This window comes from Chenopodium album, chromosome 27, assembly GCF_948465745.1.
Source record: "Chenopodium album chromosome 27, dcCheAlbu1.1, whole genome shotgun sequence".
NCBI classification, from domain to species: Eukaryota; Viridiplantae; Streptophyta; class Magnoliopsida; order Caryophyllales; family Amaranthaceae; genus Chenopodium; species Chenopodium album.
Genome location: NC_137860.1, coordinates 8,690,786 through 8,708,898, shown reverse-complemented (window position 1 = coordinate 8,708,898; position 18,113 = coordinate 8,690,786). Strand labels below are relative to the sequence as shown.

Below are 18,113 nucleotides of genomic sequence, written 5' to 3'. Positions count from 1 at the left end.
ACATATGAATCATGAACACTGGTTTACTTCTTGAGCCATAAAGTTTAGTGACTTCATATGTTTCTCGTGTCAAAATATTTTACCCTGTTCTTTGAATATTTCAAATTTTATGTCTTGTTTAATTGCATTTGATCAAAAACAATGTAAGTGCAAGTCAAATCGAAACAAATAGAAACCCATTTTTATACATTATCTAACATATGAAACATTGAAGAAGGCCTTTTTTCTTCTGTTTTCTTTGTTTTTTTTTTTTTGCCTTCATTTTTACACAACGTGATTGATCAAGTCCTTATGATCTAGCAGGACATAAACAACCCACCACTTTCCACAACCAATACTGGTGGTGTAACTAGTGGCGGTGGTGCACACATTCAGCCGGAATAGTCGGAAACCGGGCGGTGTCGGTACAATAGTCATAAATCAAGTGATTAGCCTTAACCCACTTCAGCTGGTGGCTCTGGTGGATGCTAAGTTCAGACATAGTAGGCTCATTCCACCAGTATTTTCTCTCCGTACCACTGCTACACCTCTTCATATTATCGGCGGCTGTGGCGGTCGCCTCCGGGCACTCACAAGCATCAATCTCAAAGCCTTGGTAAGAAGCTATAAAAGGGGCATGAGACCAATCTGTCTTCACTCTTCCACCTTGTGTAGCCCAATCATCTGCATTCCATATTGAGCTGTATACTCCCATTGATTGGTCCTTGGGAAAGGGAATCCCTCTATGCTCTAAATTCGTGTGTCGTCGTATGGGCGTCTCGTCTACCATGAATCTGAAACATCCCAAACGTACATAAATTTTTCATTCCACACTTCAAGTAAAACCGTTAACTCAAGTAACAGTCTAATCCGTCACAGAAAAAAATAAAGACGTTTGGTATTCCCGAGTCACGGGTATTAAATTAAAACAATTTGAAAATGAGTAAAATGAGAAATTGTTACACAACAATCATTTGAGGGGACCATAGAGGTAAAACAATTCATTGCATTTGTGTACATGGTAGGGTAAACCTTATCATAGCCAAGTAGTAGGTTGGGATAGAATGATGTCTTCGACATTAGTGCATGACATAAAGTCAGAATAGATGCTTAAATAAAGTTGTCCAATAAGATGTATAATTAAATTACACAACTTTAATTAAAAGCTGATATAATTACTAAAGTTTTGCTTAATTAATTACCACATGGATAGAATCTATGTACTCCATCAACTCGATAATTGAGCTTAACTTTATCATGAAATTTGTGATTAATAATACTCAAATGAAAATGACTTACAGCTTCACATGAAAGTAACCTCTAAACTTACTATTATATCAAGTCTTGTTCTAAAAAAACTACATTTATGAACTCTAACAACCTAAATATTCTATATATAGTTCAAAATTCATGTTATGGATAATCCCTTTAAGAAGGAACTGCTATGTATGTCACAACAACCAATTCAGCTATTCGTAATTATAATCGAAATAGCAAATAGCCAATTATTCGTTATTAACATAACAATGATTCATTTTTTATGGATTATAGTAACGAATTGATGCTCATAATCGCCTCTTGATTGTGCATACTAATATAAAACAATTGCTTAATGCAACCTCAATTAGGATTTAGTTGTTATATGACTAGTTTAAATTACAACGAATTGTACTACATAAGAATGTAGTAGTAATTCATAATATTTCGTCTTCACAAGGGCAATTGTTTACTTGTTAGAGACACAAGTAATTAACCTGATGTTGACAATTAATGATGTACAATAGTTAATGTTGACAAAAATATCACGTGAGATTGATAATTTGTTTTCTTCTGATAATTTCAAACTTCACATTCTAATACTATTAGATACTAATAATAATTGAATAGAAAAAGACAAGCGAGAGTTAAATCTGCAGACCAATAATTGAAACCCATCACACCTACATAGCATGCGCATGCGGTAATGTTTAATACGTATTGAATATAGCAACGTTGTTAAATACGGGTCTAAGTCGCATCCATCATCAACAAAATCACGGGATTAGAGTAATAAACAACGATGAGTGGAGGAGAAAAAAAAAAGCTTACACAACATGGCGGGGAGTCCAGTGTAAAGAGTACTTGTGGAAGTCTTTAGTAGGATCAAACCAAAGGTTAAGTCTTTGTTCTCGATTACCCTCACCATTGACGTAAATATTGGTTTGAACTATGTATGGTTCTCCGGTCGTGTTGCCTAGGAACTCAAAATCAAACTCGTTATGAGTTGGACCTTCCGATGACATCTGCAATCAGTAGCGGATTCAGAAAATTATTTTATAAATCGGGGACCAGTTCTCTTTTGAGAATTTTATGAGGACCATCCAAAACCCGAATAATGATTTTGTACAACTCATATCAAAACTCATTATTACCAGTTTTTTCCTTTAGGATAAATAAACACAACAAAATTGTTACATAACATACATAAAATTGCCTTGATATAATTAGGTGACTTCAACAATGTTTCAATAATACGAGTACTTCATACTTTTCACGAATTATTTTACATGCTTCATACTTTTCACGTAGTCTTATTAAATTTCATGTTCCATAACTAGAACAGGTAACAACTAATGTAAGTAATGTTACACTATTTTAAATTTTTGAATTCTAAGCCAATTAGTTAAAATGACTCATAATTCTTTCATATTTATCTTAAACTCAGAATTCTATCACAATTATGAAACACTTAACAGCAACATCACATCATCAAATTCTAATAATCATCTAGTATTATACTATTATGAAATTGAAATAACCAATACAGTAAAATGGTACTACAAAATAAACAAATAAAATTCACATGTTTTAAATGGTCTGACAAGCTATGACTAAAGGAGTACTACTTCTTATCTTTAGCAAAGATAACACAATTAAATATTGAACCCATCATTTTATAAATACAAAATTAAATTCATCTCAACTGTTTTACTGAAAAAATATTAATTTCCTCACTTCAATTTTTGTTGTTACAGTACAAAATTAACCGGGGTTAAAACTAAACAGTAATAATGATAATTACTTACATAGAAAGCAGTAACCGTTCCAGCAGAATCACCCTCCACTAGCTTGATTTGAACAGTTACCTTCCCATACATGTATTTGCTCTTTGATTGAAACCCAGCTCCTGTTTAACCAAAATTGACCAACAATTAATCTCCGGAATAGTCGTTAGACTACTGGTTTAAATTACATTATTAACACGACTAGTAATAACCCGGATATAGTCGTGTAACATAAATATTAAACATAAATATTAACTAACAATTAAAATAGTCTAAATTACTTAAAAATTAAGTCCGTTCAAGTTTAAATGTTACGTTACTAGTTTAAATTACGTACGTGACAATTAAACCCGAACAAAAGGCCGAGAAGAAACAAAGAAAAGAATTACCAGAAAAGTTATCAAGTTTGAGCTTGAGTTGCTCTCCTTCATGGATGAAATGGTCAAAAGCCCAAGTAGGTTGAAACAATTCATCAAATTTAGATGAATTAACAACTTCAACCATCATTAAAACCACAAAACTTAGGTAAAAAATTGCTAATTTCTTACTTCCAATAAAAGAACCCATTTTTTTATCAAAGAGTAAATTTAGTAAATGAGTGAGAGTGAGAGTGAGTAAGTGGATTCAAAAAAAAATAATTTGAGTCTGTTTTTATAGAGAGAAAGTAAGGATGGCGTGAGTAAGAAGCTCTTGAAATCAATGCAAAATAGCAAAGGCCACGTCACTATCCACGTCAGAGTCCACGTAGGATTTTATCGAGAAGTGAACCCTAAATATCAAAAAATATAGCCGTTAAGAAAATAAAATGAAGCTGTCAAAGAGCTGGACTGTAAAAATGGAGGTACACTGTAAGAAAGGTGAGGTCGCTTTAGGTAAGGATAATTAAGTGGGGTCAGAACCAATGGACGAGTGACACTTGGTGGTTTCCAGCTGGGTGATATAGGTGTACAGTTGGCAATGACAGTAGGAAATTAAAGGTGTGTCTTTTAAGAGATGGCATTCAAATACTTGTAAGGGGAATAGTAACTTTTTGGAATGGTCTTGGTAGATAATTTGAGTGGATAATTGAGTATCAATTATTATGTGTTACATAAATTTAATAAATAATAAATTGAGTAATAATGTGTTTTTTTTTATCTTTTTTGAAATAGATAACAACTTGGTATGCAAGTCTTGTCTCGAAATTATAGCCTAATTTATACTTCTCATTATTGTGTTCGATTGTTTTACACACTCTTCAAGACTAGTTAAAATATATATACTACCTCCGGTCCAAGTTAGTTGCAACTTTGGGGTATTATTTGTGAGATATAAAATATTCCAAAGTTGCAACTAACTTGGACCGGAGGTAGTATATATATAATCCTCCAAAACTCTATTAAAACTAAAACAACGTAACTTAATAAAAATATAGCTTACAAATTAATTGTAATGAAATTTGTTTCCTTTATTTTTTTTTTAGGAAAATGATATACATAGTCATTTTTTTATTTTATTTTTTTGAAGGAATATACATAGCCCTATGTATAGCATTAACTTTTTTATAGCACCATTTGAATTGAGCACAAAGTTTATGAAAGAAATAAATTAACAAAAATGTCCATGTGAATACAAACAAATGAAAGAGTAAAAGTGAGAAACATGGGTAATTATCAGATGTGGGTAAGGGTAAAAAAAATGTATTTGGTGTATGAAAGTATACTCGTTACAAAATTGTGCAATTAATATACAACTTCCCTAAAAATGAAAGTGGTGCAAAAAAAATAAAATAAAAAAAAAGGAAGCATAATGATCCTAAATTAGCATTTTGTAGTTATCCACTTATAAAAGTCGTCACGTACTCACATAATATATTTTTTTGTACTCTCTTCGTTTCAAAATGATATTATTGCATAATATTTTAAATTGTCATTCTCGTTAGGAAAAAAAATTAGTCATTGATAAACATGCTTAAATGAAATGTGTTAACTAATATAAAACAGAGAAATTAAGATTTAGAGCTCAAGGAGTGTAGGGGTGAGTGAAATGTGGGGTACCAAATCAAGATAGCAAGATTCATGTTTCATGGAAGCAACCACCATTGTTGGTGGTCGTACCACCATTGTTGGTGGTCGTACCACCATTGTTGGTGGTCATACCACCATCGTCACCAAAAGTTCTTTCAAAGAACAATACTCGTTCTACCGGAGCTAGGTGGGGGACAAGGGAGGATAATTGTCCCTGCACTTCAAAGAAAAAAAAATACTTATAAACCATTTGTGTGCAACAAATCAATATTGAAAAGAGGTGGTCTAGTTTTTAAAGAGATAAGAATTGTTTTTTGAGGTCATGGGCTCAATCCCTTTAGCATTTTTTTCCTTCGCTAACTATGTAATTTACATAAATTTTCAAATAATTGCTCAAATTGCAACCCGAATAATTGGTTAATAGGGATTTTGAGCAAAGGTATTTGATCTTAGTAACATAGCTCAATATAACTTAAATTGTGTAAGGGTTTTTGTCAAATTATAGAACGACTTTGTTAATCAGTCCCTCCGCGATAATTATCCTGGCTCCGCCAATGAATACCCGTATTTTAGTATTAAATTAGAATGCAATAAATCAATCAAGTGAAATAAATATATTGTGTCAAAAAAAAAAGTGAAACAAATATATAATAACTCATTATAGATATATACAATAGTAATATAATAATACATAATAATGATATTGCAATTGATATAGGCCCTATTCACTTCACCTTACAAAATCAAAATTCAGTTTAAATAATTTAAGTACAGTAGAAATAATTTCATTAAAGTAATAATATGTTCGATTCAGTAAAATAAATTTCACTTTAGTAAAAATAAGTTCAGTTCAGTAAAAATTAGTAACTTCAAAGAGGAAATACTCCCTCCACCCATAATTATGTGCAACAAAGGGGTATTATTTGTGAGATACAAAGTATTTTTTTTGTTGCACATAATTGCAGGGGCATAGAAAATCGTTAAAAAGAATTTTAGTTCAGAAAAACCAATTTCAGCTAAGTTAATTTTAAGTTCAGCAAAATAAGATAAAGTGAACAGTGTCATACACAACACAAATTGACACACAAATTTATCAACTTAGTGGTATATAAACCAAATATTTCCCCCTTATCATAATGTAATACCCCATATCTTTATACGTATCTTAATTTAAATAAGTAATTTGTAAAGTATATAAATTATTCGAAATGAATTATTTATGATATTTTACTTATTTAATAATTTTGGAAATACTTTATTTTATAATTTAAAAATATATTTTGGGGGGGCATTGTGATTTTATAAAAGCTAAGGAAGTTTCTAAAAACATTGGCATTTAAAGGAAAGTCAAGTTATAATTGGAATAGAGAATGGATCATTAAGGGTAGGAAAGGGATTTTAAGAAGAAGGGTTTTGAAAGAGAGTATAAATACCCATCTTATGAGAAAATCAAACTTTGCCCAAGGTGGAGAATACTCAAAGGTAAACTCTCTCTATCCTCTCTTATTTTCCTTTTCTTTTTAATTTCCCCTTCCCCCTTTTTGTACCACACTGCTGGCACCACCACCACACACCACCGGTCGATCATCGCAGCCACCAGCACACGCACCATTAGTCGCGGCGACACCGGCAGGCGCAGCAATGGCCTAGCCGCGTGTCGTGGTGGCTGCTGCCACTGCTTACGGTTTCCGATAAAAAAAAACCTCTTTTTTTGCTTTATTACTTAATCTAAATATTAATAATGGGTTTTGTGATGAGTTTTCATGATGTTTGATCTTAAGTTTTATGCAAATTTATTTTCAGATTTGATTTTGAATTAAAATGCCCCAAATTGAAAAACCTTAGGTTTCTATATTATTGTATGATGATAGAATTTGGTTATGGATAGTTTAAATCTTTGATTTTGGTGTTTTAAAGCATATTTACAGCAAGTTTTAATGATTTAATAAAGTTGGAAATTTGGTTAGTAATTCATAATTGAGTTTCTTGAAGGGATTTTTTTATTACCCATTAGTTGGGATTAAAGTAAAGGGTTTTTAATTAATTTTCAACCTATTTTAAATAATTTATGAGTGATTTAAGGAGTGTATATATTTGCTGGAAATTTGTATGGAGTAGTAAGATCTTGATACCTCTATATGATTTTGGATTGTAAGAGATTTCTAAGTGAGTGAATTCGTATAGTCGTGGCGATTTTAAGATCGTATTCAAGGTACGTTCGCGTACTTGGTTTTTATTTAATGATGTAGGAACATGCTAAGCTTTGAATAATTAATTTCAAGTAGTATCATGTAAGAATATGATTGGAATTTGTGATTTGGTTGATGTAAGTGATTGAATCATGAAGCATGAATTATTTGCGATTGATTGGTGATTGGAACTAATTATTTTGGCATGTTGGATATGAACCACACTTTTATTATTAGCATGATAGAGAACATGTTTAATTAAAATAAATGTTTAATTTGGTTTGGAATATTGAAAAGGAATTTTATTATGTTTCATATAATTTTTACTAATGCTATAAGCATGAGGAAAGAGCTATTTAAGTGTCTTTGTGCACGAGGAATAAATTATACTTTGGTGCCTTAATAGGCGTGTCGCGTACCTAACAAAATAACTGAACTAATGCTACTATGTAGTTGAGCAAGTAGGGGTCGAATCCCAAGAGACTAAGGACTAACTAAATTGACTCAAATTAATACTAAGCAAGTAACCAATCAATATTGAGAAAACTATACTAGAAAAATTACGAACTATCAAGCAACGAAAATTATAATAATGAAATAATCAAGAATTAAAGACATCTAAGATTAAGTATCCGCACTAATATGAATCAATGCAATAGAAAAATCCCTTTCCATCGATTAAATCAATAATATTCCACATGACAGATGCTCCCTGAAACAATACTACGAGTTTCTTTCGATCAACTAATAGCTTCCCTAACATGCAATCATACCTATTTTCATGGAATCATACATATTAAAGACATTAAGAACGACATTCTATAAGTCCTAGCAAGAACAATTAGCTATTTTCATGCATAAAAGCTCTTACTTTTAATTAGGACCCTAAAATCAGTTAAGAATCAACTTTCGTTTTAAACCTAATCACATTCAATAATGCTATCTATACTAATATATTAAAAGGTGTTTCTAAAAATGTCTCTACGCCACGTAGAACCCCTCACTATGCCACGTCACTAACTCAACTCCTTATTATGCCACGTCAGCTACCCCATTCCTCAATATGCTACATCATCGCACTACCAAAAATACTCCATGTTGTTTCAACTATATTGAAAATTAAAATATGGATGACAAGGTTCGAACACTAGACCACTTGGAAGAGAGATTATTGTGTAACCATCTAGGCTAATAGATAATTATGTTTTAATATTGCACACTAAATAATATAATACTATAAAAGTATTGAAGCTGCACAACTATAAAAGTAGTATCCTGGAGCAACGTCTGGGCTACTCACTAGTTTCTAATTAATCATTGATAATAAAACCACTAGTACAAAAACATTCATTTGCGTCACTCATTTCTAATTAATAATTGATAATAAAACCAACTCTAACAAAGAGGAAATCTAAATTAATTAAATTTGGAATTGAAAATTAAATAACACATTAATCCATATTAGGGTTCAACCTAACCCTAGATTATGAAACTAGTCACTCATAATAATAGAAATAACAAGACAAATAATTAAAGAAAACATAATAACAATAAAAATTAAAGAGAATAAGGAAGATAAATTAATACTTGAATTAAATTGATGAAATTGCAAGAATGAATGTTGAGAACAATGGAACTCCAAAACCCACGTTCAGGAGCAGCCAAAGTGAATGAAAAATAATCTTTTTTCCAACCCCCTTATTAAAGTCTATCTCAAAGTATTTATATGCTAGGAATATTATAAGAGTTTGACTAGGATTTAGACTCCTAAATCACTAGTAAATGTACAAATTCGCTACACCAAAGATCGGGCCACAACCACGCTGCGTCATGCGATAATATGCCACACCTTGTTTGTGGACTAGGCTACCATATACCATTAAATTGCTTGCAATCAAGTGGCCACAACCTAGTTGTGGTATATCTAGTGATCTCCACTACCAGGTTGCATAGGTCTTCATAATCCATGTTTAGTGAAGCTTTTTGCCAATGTAGACACTCATAGATTACCCAAACTTGATCAACATCCAATCAACTCTAATTGAATATTCAATAACCCTAGAATCGTTCACTAAATCCTACAAAAACAAAGTAAAACACACCCGAGAAGAGAAACAATGGAATATAAAGGATAATAGCTCTAAAGATTATATATATATAGAAAATACGATAAAAACACATGAATATAATATATGAAAATGAGTACATAAACGTTTTATCATTCCTTAGTGCACTTAAGGTGATTCTAACACCGAGGGATAGGAATTGTGGCGCATTATGCGTTTAAGGTGTCCTTGGCACCAAGGTAGATTTTAAAAGGGTTCAACATTAAATATTATGTGGTCACTAATTATTCAAGAATTAAATTAGTATGTTTGATTGTTTGATAGTTATAATGATTGATTTTGTATTATGATTTGAGAGTCATCATCAAGTCTAAAATATGTAAAACAACGTAAAGTGAAATTGATTTCGCACCAAAACTCTTGGAACGTATTTACCTTGAGTATGAACATATGGGGGGAGTTATGCGACTTTATATTTGACCATAACTTCTACTGGGAGTACAGGACGATGTATATTCTTTTTTATTATGCGCAGGAATTCCGCCACTTACGAGCGGTTCTTTTATACTGGCATGGTTGGCTCCCGTGTTAGTACCCGACCCCTTTATTGGGGCAGGTTAGGGGGAAACCCGTTCGTAATCAAGTGAATAAATTAATTAGTTATTTATTTGAGGGTCATGTTACATGTTGTATGCTTGTAAACAGGTGTAATAAGGTAAGTTGTGTGATGATAGGGTGAAAGCATGTTAGTGTATGTGTTTTAATTACGCTTATGTACTTAGTTTTGCTGATTGTGTTTTTGTATGTTTGTTTGGCCTTGTCTTTACTTTAGCCCTATGATGACCCATTTTTATTGGAGAGTAGTGGAGACAAGTAGAGAGAAGCTTTTCAGGTGATGAAACATATTCATGATGGACATGAGTGAAGAGCGATTTATGCTTAGTTTCCATAAGTTAATGATGTGGTTTATTGCTTTAATTATTTTTTTATTATGTTTGTGAGACTAACGCAAAGGTTCTTAAGTTTTTTGGTTTTAATAAGGGCCTACAATGGTTCCAAGTTGTAGGTTGACTTTGTTTGACTTTGGTTTGACTTTACTTTCGTTTGGCTGACTTTTGAAGTTAACTTCTGCTGTGTGTCTTTGATAATTGTCTTAGCCGTTTTCACGGTGGCAATAATGTATTAGATTTTCCTATTTTGAGCTTTAAAGAGAGCAAAACATGTATTTCAAAGAAAAAGAATTTCTAGGGTGTTACAAAGTGGTATCTTGGAGCTTTGGTTGAGATTTTTATTACCACTAAAGCCAAAAACGTATTTTAAAGTGTTTTGTTTTAAAACTTGGCCAAGTGCTTATTTATTTAAGCAGTTTTTAAGTGAGTTATTTTTTTTTTTTGTTTCATTTTTTTTTGACATAAGCTTAAGCAAATTACATTTAATTACTAAAGGACGAAAGACTATTGCAGGCTATAGCAGTTAAGTCATGAGCTTTTTGGACCAAGTCCCGTGGAAACTTATGGATGCAGCACCAATCAAAACAGATATGCTGTCCAACAAAGACCAATATCACTTACCTATGTATTTCTCAGTAGTAGAATCATAGACGCTGAGTCTGTGTATATAGTTACCGCTGGCAATGACTTTGTTGCCGCCTAGTGTAGACCTTGTAGGCAGCCGTTCATCTTCGCGTGTAGAGCAGATTGGGCCAAACTGTTGCTAGCTCCCCCTATTGTTACCCTTGATCCCCCGGATCACCATTCTTTAGGCACCAACCAATCCCTGATCTATGAGTGTGCTTATGCCAAGAACCATCAACCAGAATAACCATTGGGATCACATTCATCCCACTATTATTAAGTACAACACGCATAAATCCAGGTGGGTAATTTTCAGCCATCTCTGGCGGGTGCAAAGATCTCAGACTATCCTCTAGTTTGTTGGAGAACAAACCATGTTGTCGCAATCCCTCGGATATTATGGGTTTACCGGCAATGAGGATCTAAAAACCCTGTTATTCTGTGCTAAACACAAGCCCCAAAGAGTGGCAATAAAAAAAGTAGTTCTATGACCATTGTGACCATCCTGACCTAGAAATAGGTGGATATAATACAGAACCTAATCCTGAAAAAATTGGTCTGCGTTAGCTTCTGAGTGGATCTGCAAGATTCCACCACTCCAAACATCCCGAGCAGCTATGTAAAACCTGAACAGATGTTGTAAATCTTCCTCCTGCGACCCACAAAGGTCGCAATCCATAGAAATCTGAATGGATTGCTTGTGAATGGATTGCTTGTGAGCATATAATTACGTAGGGCTGGCAAATGGATCAGGTCGGGTCGGGTTCGTGTTCGGGTCAGCTGATTTCGGGTCAGCTACCCCTCAACCCGAACCTGATCCATTTAAGTTTTCGGTTTGAGAATCCCAACCTGAACCTGATATTTTCGGGTTCGGGTCAACCCGAAAGTAACCTGAATTGACCTGATTTTTTTATTTGGGTTTAAATCATGAAAATGACCTGATAGTAGCCGCGTTCGGGTCAACCCGAATTCAACCTGATATTTAAATTAAGTTATTTAGCACGTCTAATTAAAGATTAGATACAAAAATATAGTATACTATATAAATTACAAACCAGAATTTAAAAGCAATCAATGTTTTTAATTTTATATAAGACTTTATACAACATAGTTCTCAAATATTGTACAATGATGGAGACTTGAAGCAAGCTGAAGCAGGGGCTATGTTTGTTGCGTGTGAGGATCCAAATCTGCTAAAAACAATAAAAGCAAACATCAATAATAAAGGACTCAATCCCTACAATACAATAATATAACAAACACAAACAACAATTAAAACAAAATTACAATATCATATAAATTATGGTTTGAATAACAATTAAAACAACAAACAACATCAAAATTAGGCTTTGAATAGCAAAGAAAAACAACAACAATAAACATGCAAGATTCGTATTCAAACAACAACCAAAAAAAAAAAAAAATCGTATAAAAGCAAAATCCAAAATAGTAATTACCTTGAAGGTTGAAGTGGTGAATCTTTAAACACTTAAATTATGAAGGAGAGGAAGATTTAAGGATGGAAAAACTGAAAATGGTTGATTTGGATCAGAGGTTTGAAGAGTTGAGAGTTGAAGAGAGAGAGAGAGAGAGAGAGAGAGAGATAGCCTAAACGGCTGATTTGTGAGGAGGAGGCATTTTGGATTTTAGGGTTTTAGATATTAGTCACATATATTGGGCTTGGGCTTAATTTTTATCAGTTTTGTTGTATTTTTTCGTTATTATTATATTTTTTTACCTTATAATGCTCGGGTTATCAGGTCGGGTTTGGGTTGACCCGACCTGATTTTGACCTGAAATTTATTTCAGGTTAAGTGGGTCGTTTTCGGGTTGAGATTTTCAACCTTAACCTAACCCATTTAATTTCGGGTTCGGGTTCGTGTTGACCCATTTAAGTTTTCGGGTCGAAAAACTCAACCCTAACCCGCTTTTTTCAGGTCGGGTTCGGGTCGGGTTTTCGGGTCGGGTCAGTTTTTGCCAGCCCTATAATTACGTGATTAGAAATCAACAAATTGTATGATTGAACATTGAACCTAATTCATGCAAGAACTGTATTATTTGTTTTCTTTGGGAAGGGATTTCTTTTCTAAGTCTTCTCCTTTACAAGATGCCGATTCTTCCTAAAAATAAAGTATTTAGTAAAAATAATTTCACTTCAAATTATAAATTCAAACCCTGTCCATTCACCTAAAAATATTGTATTTAGTAAAAATAATTTCACTTCAGCAGAAATAATTTTAGTTCAGTAAAAAAAGTTTCGTTCGGTAAAAATATTTTTGTTTAGTAAGAATATTTTCAGTTTAGTAAAAATAAAAAAAATTCAAAAAATATAAAATAGACAAATTGGTAAAAATAATTTCAGTCAATAAAATTAAAAACTTGTAAAAATCAAACACTTTAAAGAAGAAATATAATAGAAAATCAGTAAATATAATTTTAATTCAATAAAAATTATTGAAGTTCAGCAAAAAAAAATAATTTTTGCTCGGTAAAATAACTTCAGTTTAGCAAAAATAAGGTGAAGTAATAGGGCCTACCCCCCCTCCCCTTTTAAAACCTTTATGTACATCATTAAATTTAAAAAAGTAAACTTCAATTTTTTTCCTTCCTCCTTTAACTAATATCCCAACATAAAGAAATCTACTTTCTACCCAAATTAATTTTACTTAAAGTTGAATTTTTATTTAAAATTATTTGATTGATTTGGTTATTACTTTAATTTATATTTCCATTATTGCTACTAATAACATTTAAGATAATCTTTATGTCTTTCAAATTTTACTGTAGTTGCCTAATTTTAGTGGTTAATTTATTACAAGTATAACACAAGGTGTGTAGGGGTGAGTAAAATTTGGTGTTCGTACCAAATCAAGACAGATGTTTAATGGAAGCAACCACCATTTTTGGTGGCCTGGTCATACCACCATCGTCACCAAAAATTCTTTTATAGAATAATGCTCGCATTTTAGTATTGACGTGTAATACTCCGTATTTTATACATAATTTAATTTAAATAATTATTTTGTAAAGTATTTAAATAATTCGAAACGAATTATTTTACTTTATTTTATATTTTAAAAAAATATATTTTGGGGCATGTAATTTTATAAAAGGAAAGTTTAATTTAATTATTTTATTAAGTTGGGATTTATTTTAGGATAGTTTTATTTTAGTTAAGTTTTATTAGGAAAGGGATTAGTAAAGATAGAAAGGGAAATTCAAGGTAAGAAGGGTTTCTAGAGAAAGGGGTATAAATAGTATAAATATTCAACACATGGGCAAATTAAACTTTGTCCATGGTGGAGAATACCCAAGGTAAACTTTCTCTCCCATCTCCTTTATTCCTTTTTCTTTTTCTTTCTTTTCCCCTTCCCCTTTTGCACGGCCGACCACCACCACACACCACCAGCAGTCGCGGCGACATCGGCAGGGCGCGGCAGCAGCCTAGCCGTGCCGTGGTGCTGCTGCTTGGGGCTATCGAGTATTAAAAATATTTTTGTTCTTTCATTTAATTCTTTGTTTTAATCCTAAAACTTATTGTTAATTATGGGTTTGTGATTGATTTTATGATGTTTGATGACAAGTATGATTCAAATTAATTTTCAGATTATGATTTTAATTAAAAAGCCCCAAATTGAAAACCCTTGGTTTCTAAATTAATGTTTTATGATGGAATATGATTATCGATGTTGTAAATCTTTATTTTAGGTGTTTTAAAATAAAATTACAACAAGTTTTAATGATTTAATAAAGTTGGAGTTTAGTAAGCCATAATTGAGTTTCTTGAAGGGATTTTTGGTTACAAATTAATTTGGGTTAAAGTAAGGGGTTTTAAATTAATTTTCAGCTTGTTTTGGTTACTCATAAATTAGTGTTCTGATGTGTGTCTTTGATAATTGCCTTAGCCGTTTTCATGGTGGTGGTAATGTCTTAGATTTTCCTATTTTGAGTTTTTAAAGGAGTAAAACAGGTATTTTAAAAGAAAGGATTTTCTAGGGTGTTACATGATGATAGAGCTGCAAAACCATGGTGAAATAGAGGCTGGAGGCTTCTCTGGAATTGTGGCCTCAGCTTTGCGAACAAAGTTTTGTGCTTGTCTTTACTCTTTAAGGTGGTCCAGTGAAAATGGTTATAAGTCGCTCAAGGTTTTGATTGACACTGTATTACTTGTCACGACTATTAGAAACAAGGGTCCCTCGGACATTCACCTTTTACTGAATATGAAGGAGTTTATTAAGATCGGAAGCACTTTTCAACATTGCATCATCCTTAAGGTTGAAAGAGCAGAAGTCAATCTCTCCCACCAAATAGCTAACCGTGTCGGGTTACTTTGAATAGTTTCTATATTTCTGCTGTTTTTGATGTGTTTTAGTTTTTTTCGTTGTTTTAGTTTTTTCGTTGTTTTAGTTTTTCCTTTGTTTCTGATGTTGTAAAAAAAATGTAATAAATCAATCAAGTGAAACAAATATAATGACCCAATATATGTATACAGACAACATTAAATAATACATTATGATTTAGACACAACATAAAATGACAAATTGAAATTAGGAAATTTGGTATATCACCACATTTCAATTCTTGTTTTTTTTGCATATAACCACCTTTTTAAAATGTTGCAAAAGACCATCAATTTTAAAAATATTGTTGCAACTTACCACCTGTTCAATGGAGAACCAGTGGTAAGTTTGACTAAAAAAGTGATAAGTTGCAACAAAATTTCTAAAATTGGTGGCCTTTTGCTACATTTTTCTAAAAAAGTAGTTATTTGTAAAATCAAGATTTAAAAGGTGGAAAAATTTCCTTGAAATTATTACTTTTTTGAAAAAACTTTTTTTATATGTATAACCTCTCTATAATAATATCGGTTAACCTTCTGAATTGAAAAACTTCTTTATATGAGTAACCTCTCTATAATTTGATAATGGAAAAATTCTTCATATTTTTATAACCTCCCTATTTAACTTTTTTGTTCTTAACTCTTAGTTATTGCACAATAAAATACTTAGTACAATCTAATTAGCAAGAAATTAAGCACACCAATGGTAATTTCTTGGATATTAATATTCTAAGCTAGATTTTATAAGCATCAAGAAATATAGTACATCATTAATTATTTGATTTTGTAGCATAAAATGAATAAAATTTGCCAATTATTAATCTTACTCATTTGTTTCTCTAACTCATACCTCCATTTAAAGAAATTACAAGCATGTTTAAACTTTAAATTTATAATGAGGAAAATTTGTTAATTACTACCTCAAAAAAGGGGTTTTTGTGAATTACTACCCGCAAAAAAAAAAGTTGTTAATGACTACCCTAAAACTGATTAATTTTAGCAACTACTACCTTTTTTACTAATCAGCATACTTAAGCTCTTAATGATATTATTATTCATCTAATTACTAATTAGTAGCTCTTAAACCTTAATTAATTAGGTAAACCCTAGCACCACCTTCCCACCACCATTGCACCACCTCCGGCGGCCCCCCTTTGGCCCTTTAACACATCCAATAGCTCCTCCACCATGAAACCCACTCCCCGCACTCAATCCCCCACCACGAAACCCACCCTCCCTTTCCCCCACCACAAGATCCACCCTATTCTTGTTCCCCCCACCACGATTACCACCTCGATTCTGCTTCCCCAACACACAAATCCCACCCCCTTTTACGATACCCCCATCCCCTACCCGCGGCAGCCCTGACACCCTACCCCTCGCCGAAAATCCTTGCTCAACCATCCCTAATCTTCCTATATCCCCTTCCCCCCTAATCACCACCCTAGGGTTTCAATTTTAGGGCTTTAGGGTTTTAATTTTGAAACATTAGGGTGGTGATTAAAGGGGGGAAAGGGGTGGAGGAGGCTTAGGGAGGGCTTAATAGAGTTCTCTAGCAAGGGGGAGGGGGCTAGGGTGGCTAGTGGGTGGGGAGGAGGGATTTTTTCGAGGGTTGGAGGGATTGTTGGGGGGTTTAGAGGTGGTGCAATGGGTGGTTTAGAGGTGGGGTGGATGCCGGGGCGAGGGTAGGCTGTCGGAGATGGTGGGGATAGAATAAGGGGGTTGCCGGAGGTGGTTTAGTGGTGGTTTAGAGGCGGTGTTAGGGTTTATTCAATTAATCATGCCTTAAAAGTAACTAATTATAAATTAGCCGGATAATGATATCATTAGTAGATTAAATCACCTAATTAGGGGCTGATTAGGGAAAAGGGTAGCAATCTATACAATTCATCAGTTTTAGGGTAGTAATTAACAACTTTTTTTTTTTGCGAGTAGTAATTCACAAAGACCCCTTTTTTGAAGTAGTAATTAACAAATTTTCCTATTCCTTATAATGATGTGGGGTGTCCCTTGGACCAACAACTAACTACTTTGACTACTAAATCTTATGGAATCACTCAATGGTAAATATTTCTACCATAGTTGTTGGGTGAGATTTAATTTGTGGTTCAAATTGCCTTAATCGAGTTTTGGGAATAGTATTCCATATTTGAACCTAGGGCTGGTAAAAGCTGACCCGATCCGAACCCAACCTGAAATAAACGGGTTTTGAAAGAGGTTTTCAACCCGTTTATGTAATTGGGTCAACCCGAACCCGACCTGAAAATAAACGGGTTAGGTTCAGGTTGGAAATCCCAACCCGAAAACAACCTGCCTTAACCCGTTTAACTAATTGGGTTGGTTTCAGGTTTGGTCAACCCAAACCCAACCCGTATAACCCAATTAGTTTAGATCTAATCTAATTCACATACGGAGTATTTAGAGTTTAGCCCTCTCTCCTCAGTTCCTCGCTCTCTCCTCTCTCATCTCCCTTGTTTTTCTATTTTTTTAAATTCTCAAAATTGTTGATTCGCAATGAATCCAAGCTTGTTAATCTTCCTGATCAGTTGACTCACTAGGTAGTAGGTATTGTATTCATCAATTTCAATCACTTCAACATCATGCAATTGAATTATGTTAAGAAGCCTTGATTTTATTGATTATAAACAAGCTAAGATGGTGAATATTTAGAACAATAAAGATAGATTTCATGAATGGTTTCGATTTTTTTCATTTTAATCTAATCTCTGATTTTGTTTGAGTTTTCAATTTGCTGTGTTTTCGGTTTTTTTTTTTTTTTTTTTTTTTTTTTTGCCTTTTCAATTTGAATCTAATAATGCTGGTATGCTATTTCTTCACATTTATCCGTTTATGGTTTATGCATGCGGTTGTTATATTTATACAGGTTTATTTTCTGCAGTTTTTATTTTTATGATG

General features: G+C 32.9%; 1 protein-coding gene across 1 annotated transcript; it reads right to left on the bottom strand.

Moving 5' to 3' along the window:
• Nucleotides 1–159: 159 nt before the first annotated feature.
• Nucleotides 160–3,632, bottom strand: LOC145619474 (xyloglucan endotransglucosylase protein 6-like). Its single transcript, XM_081674172.1, has 4 exons — nucleotides 3,413–3,632; nucleotides 3,045–3,145; nucleotides 2,068–2,261; nucleotides 160–773 (listed from the first exon to the last, which is right to left on the bottom strand). The coding sequence occupies exons 1-4, from the start codon at nucleotides 3,588–3,590 to the stop codon at nucleotides 350–352; spliced, it is 897 nt and encodes a 298-aa protein (XP_081530298.1). The 5' UTR covers nucleotides 3,591–3,632; the 3' UTR covers nucleotides 160–349.
• Between the last annotated feature and the right edge of the window lie 14,481 nt (nucleotides 3,633–18,113).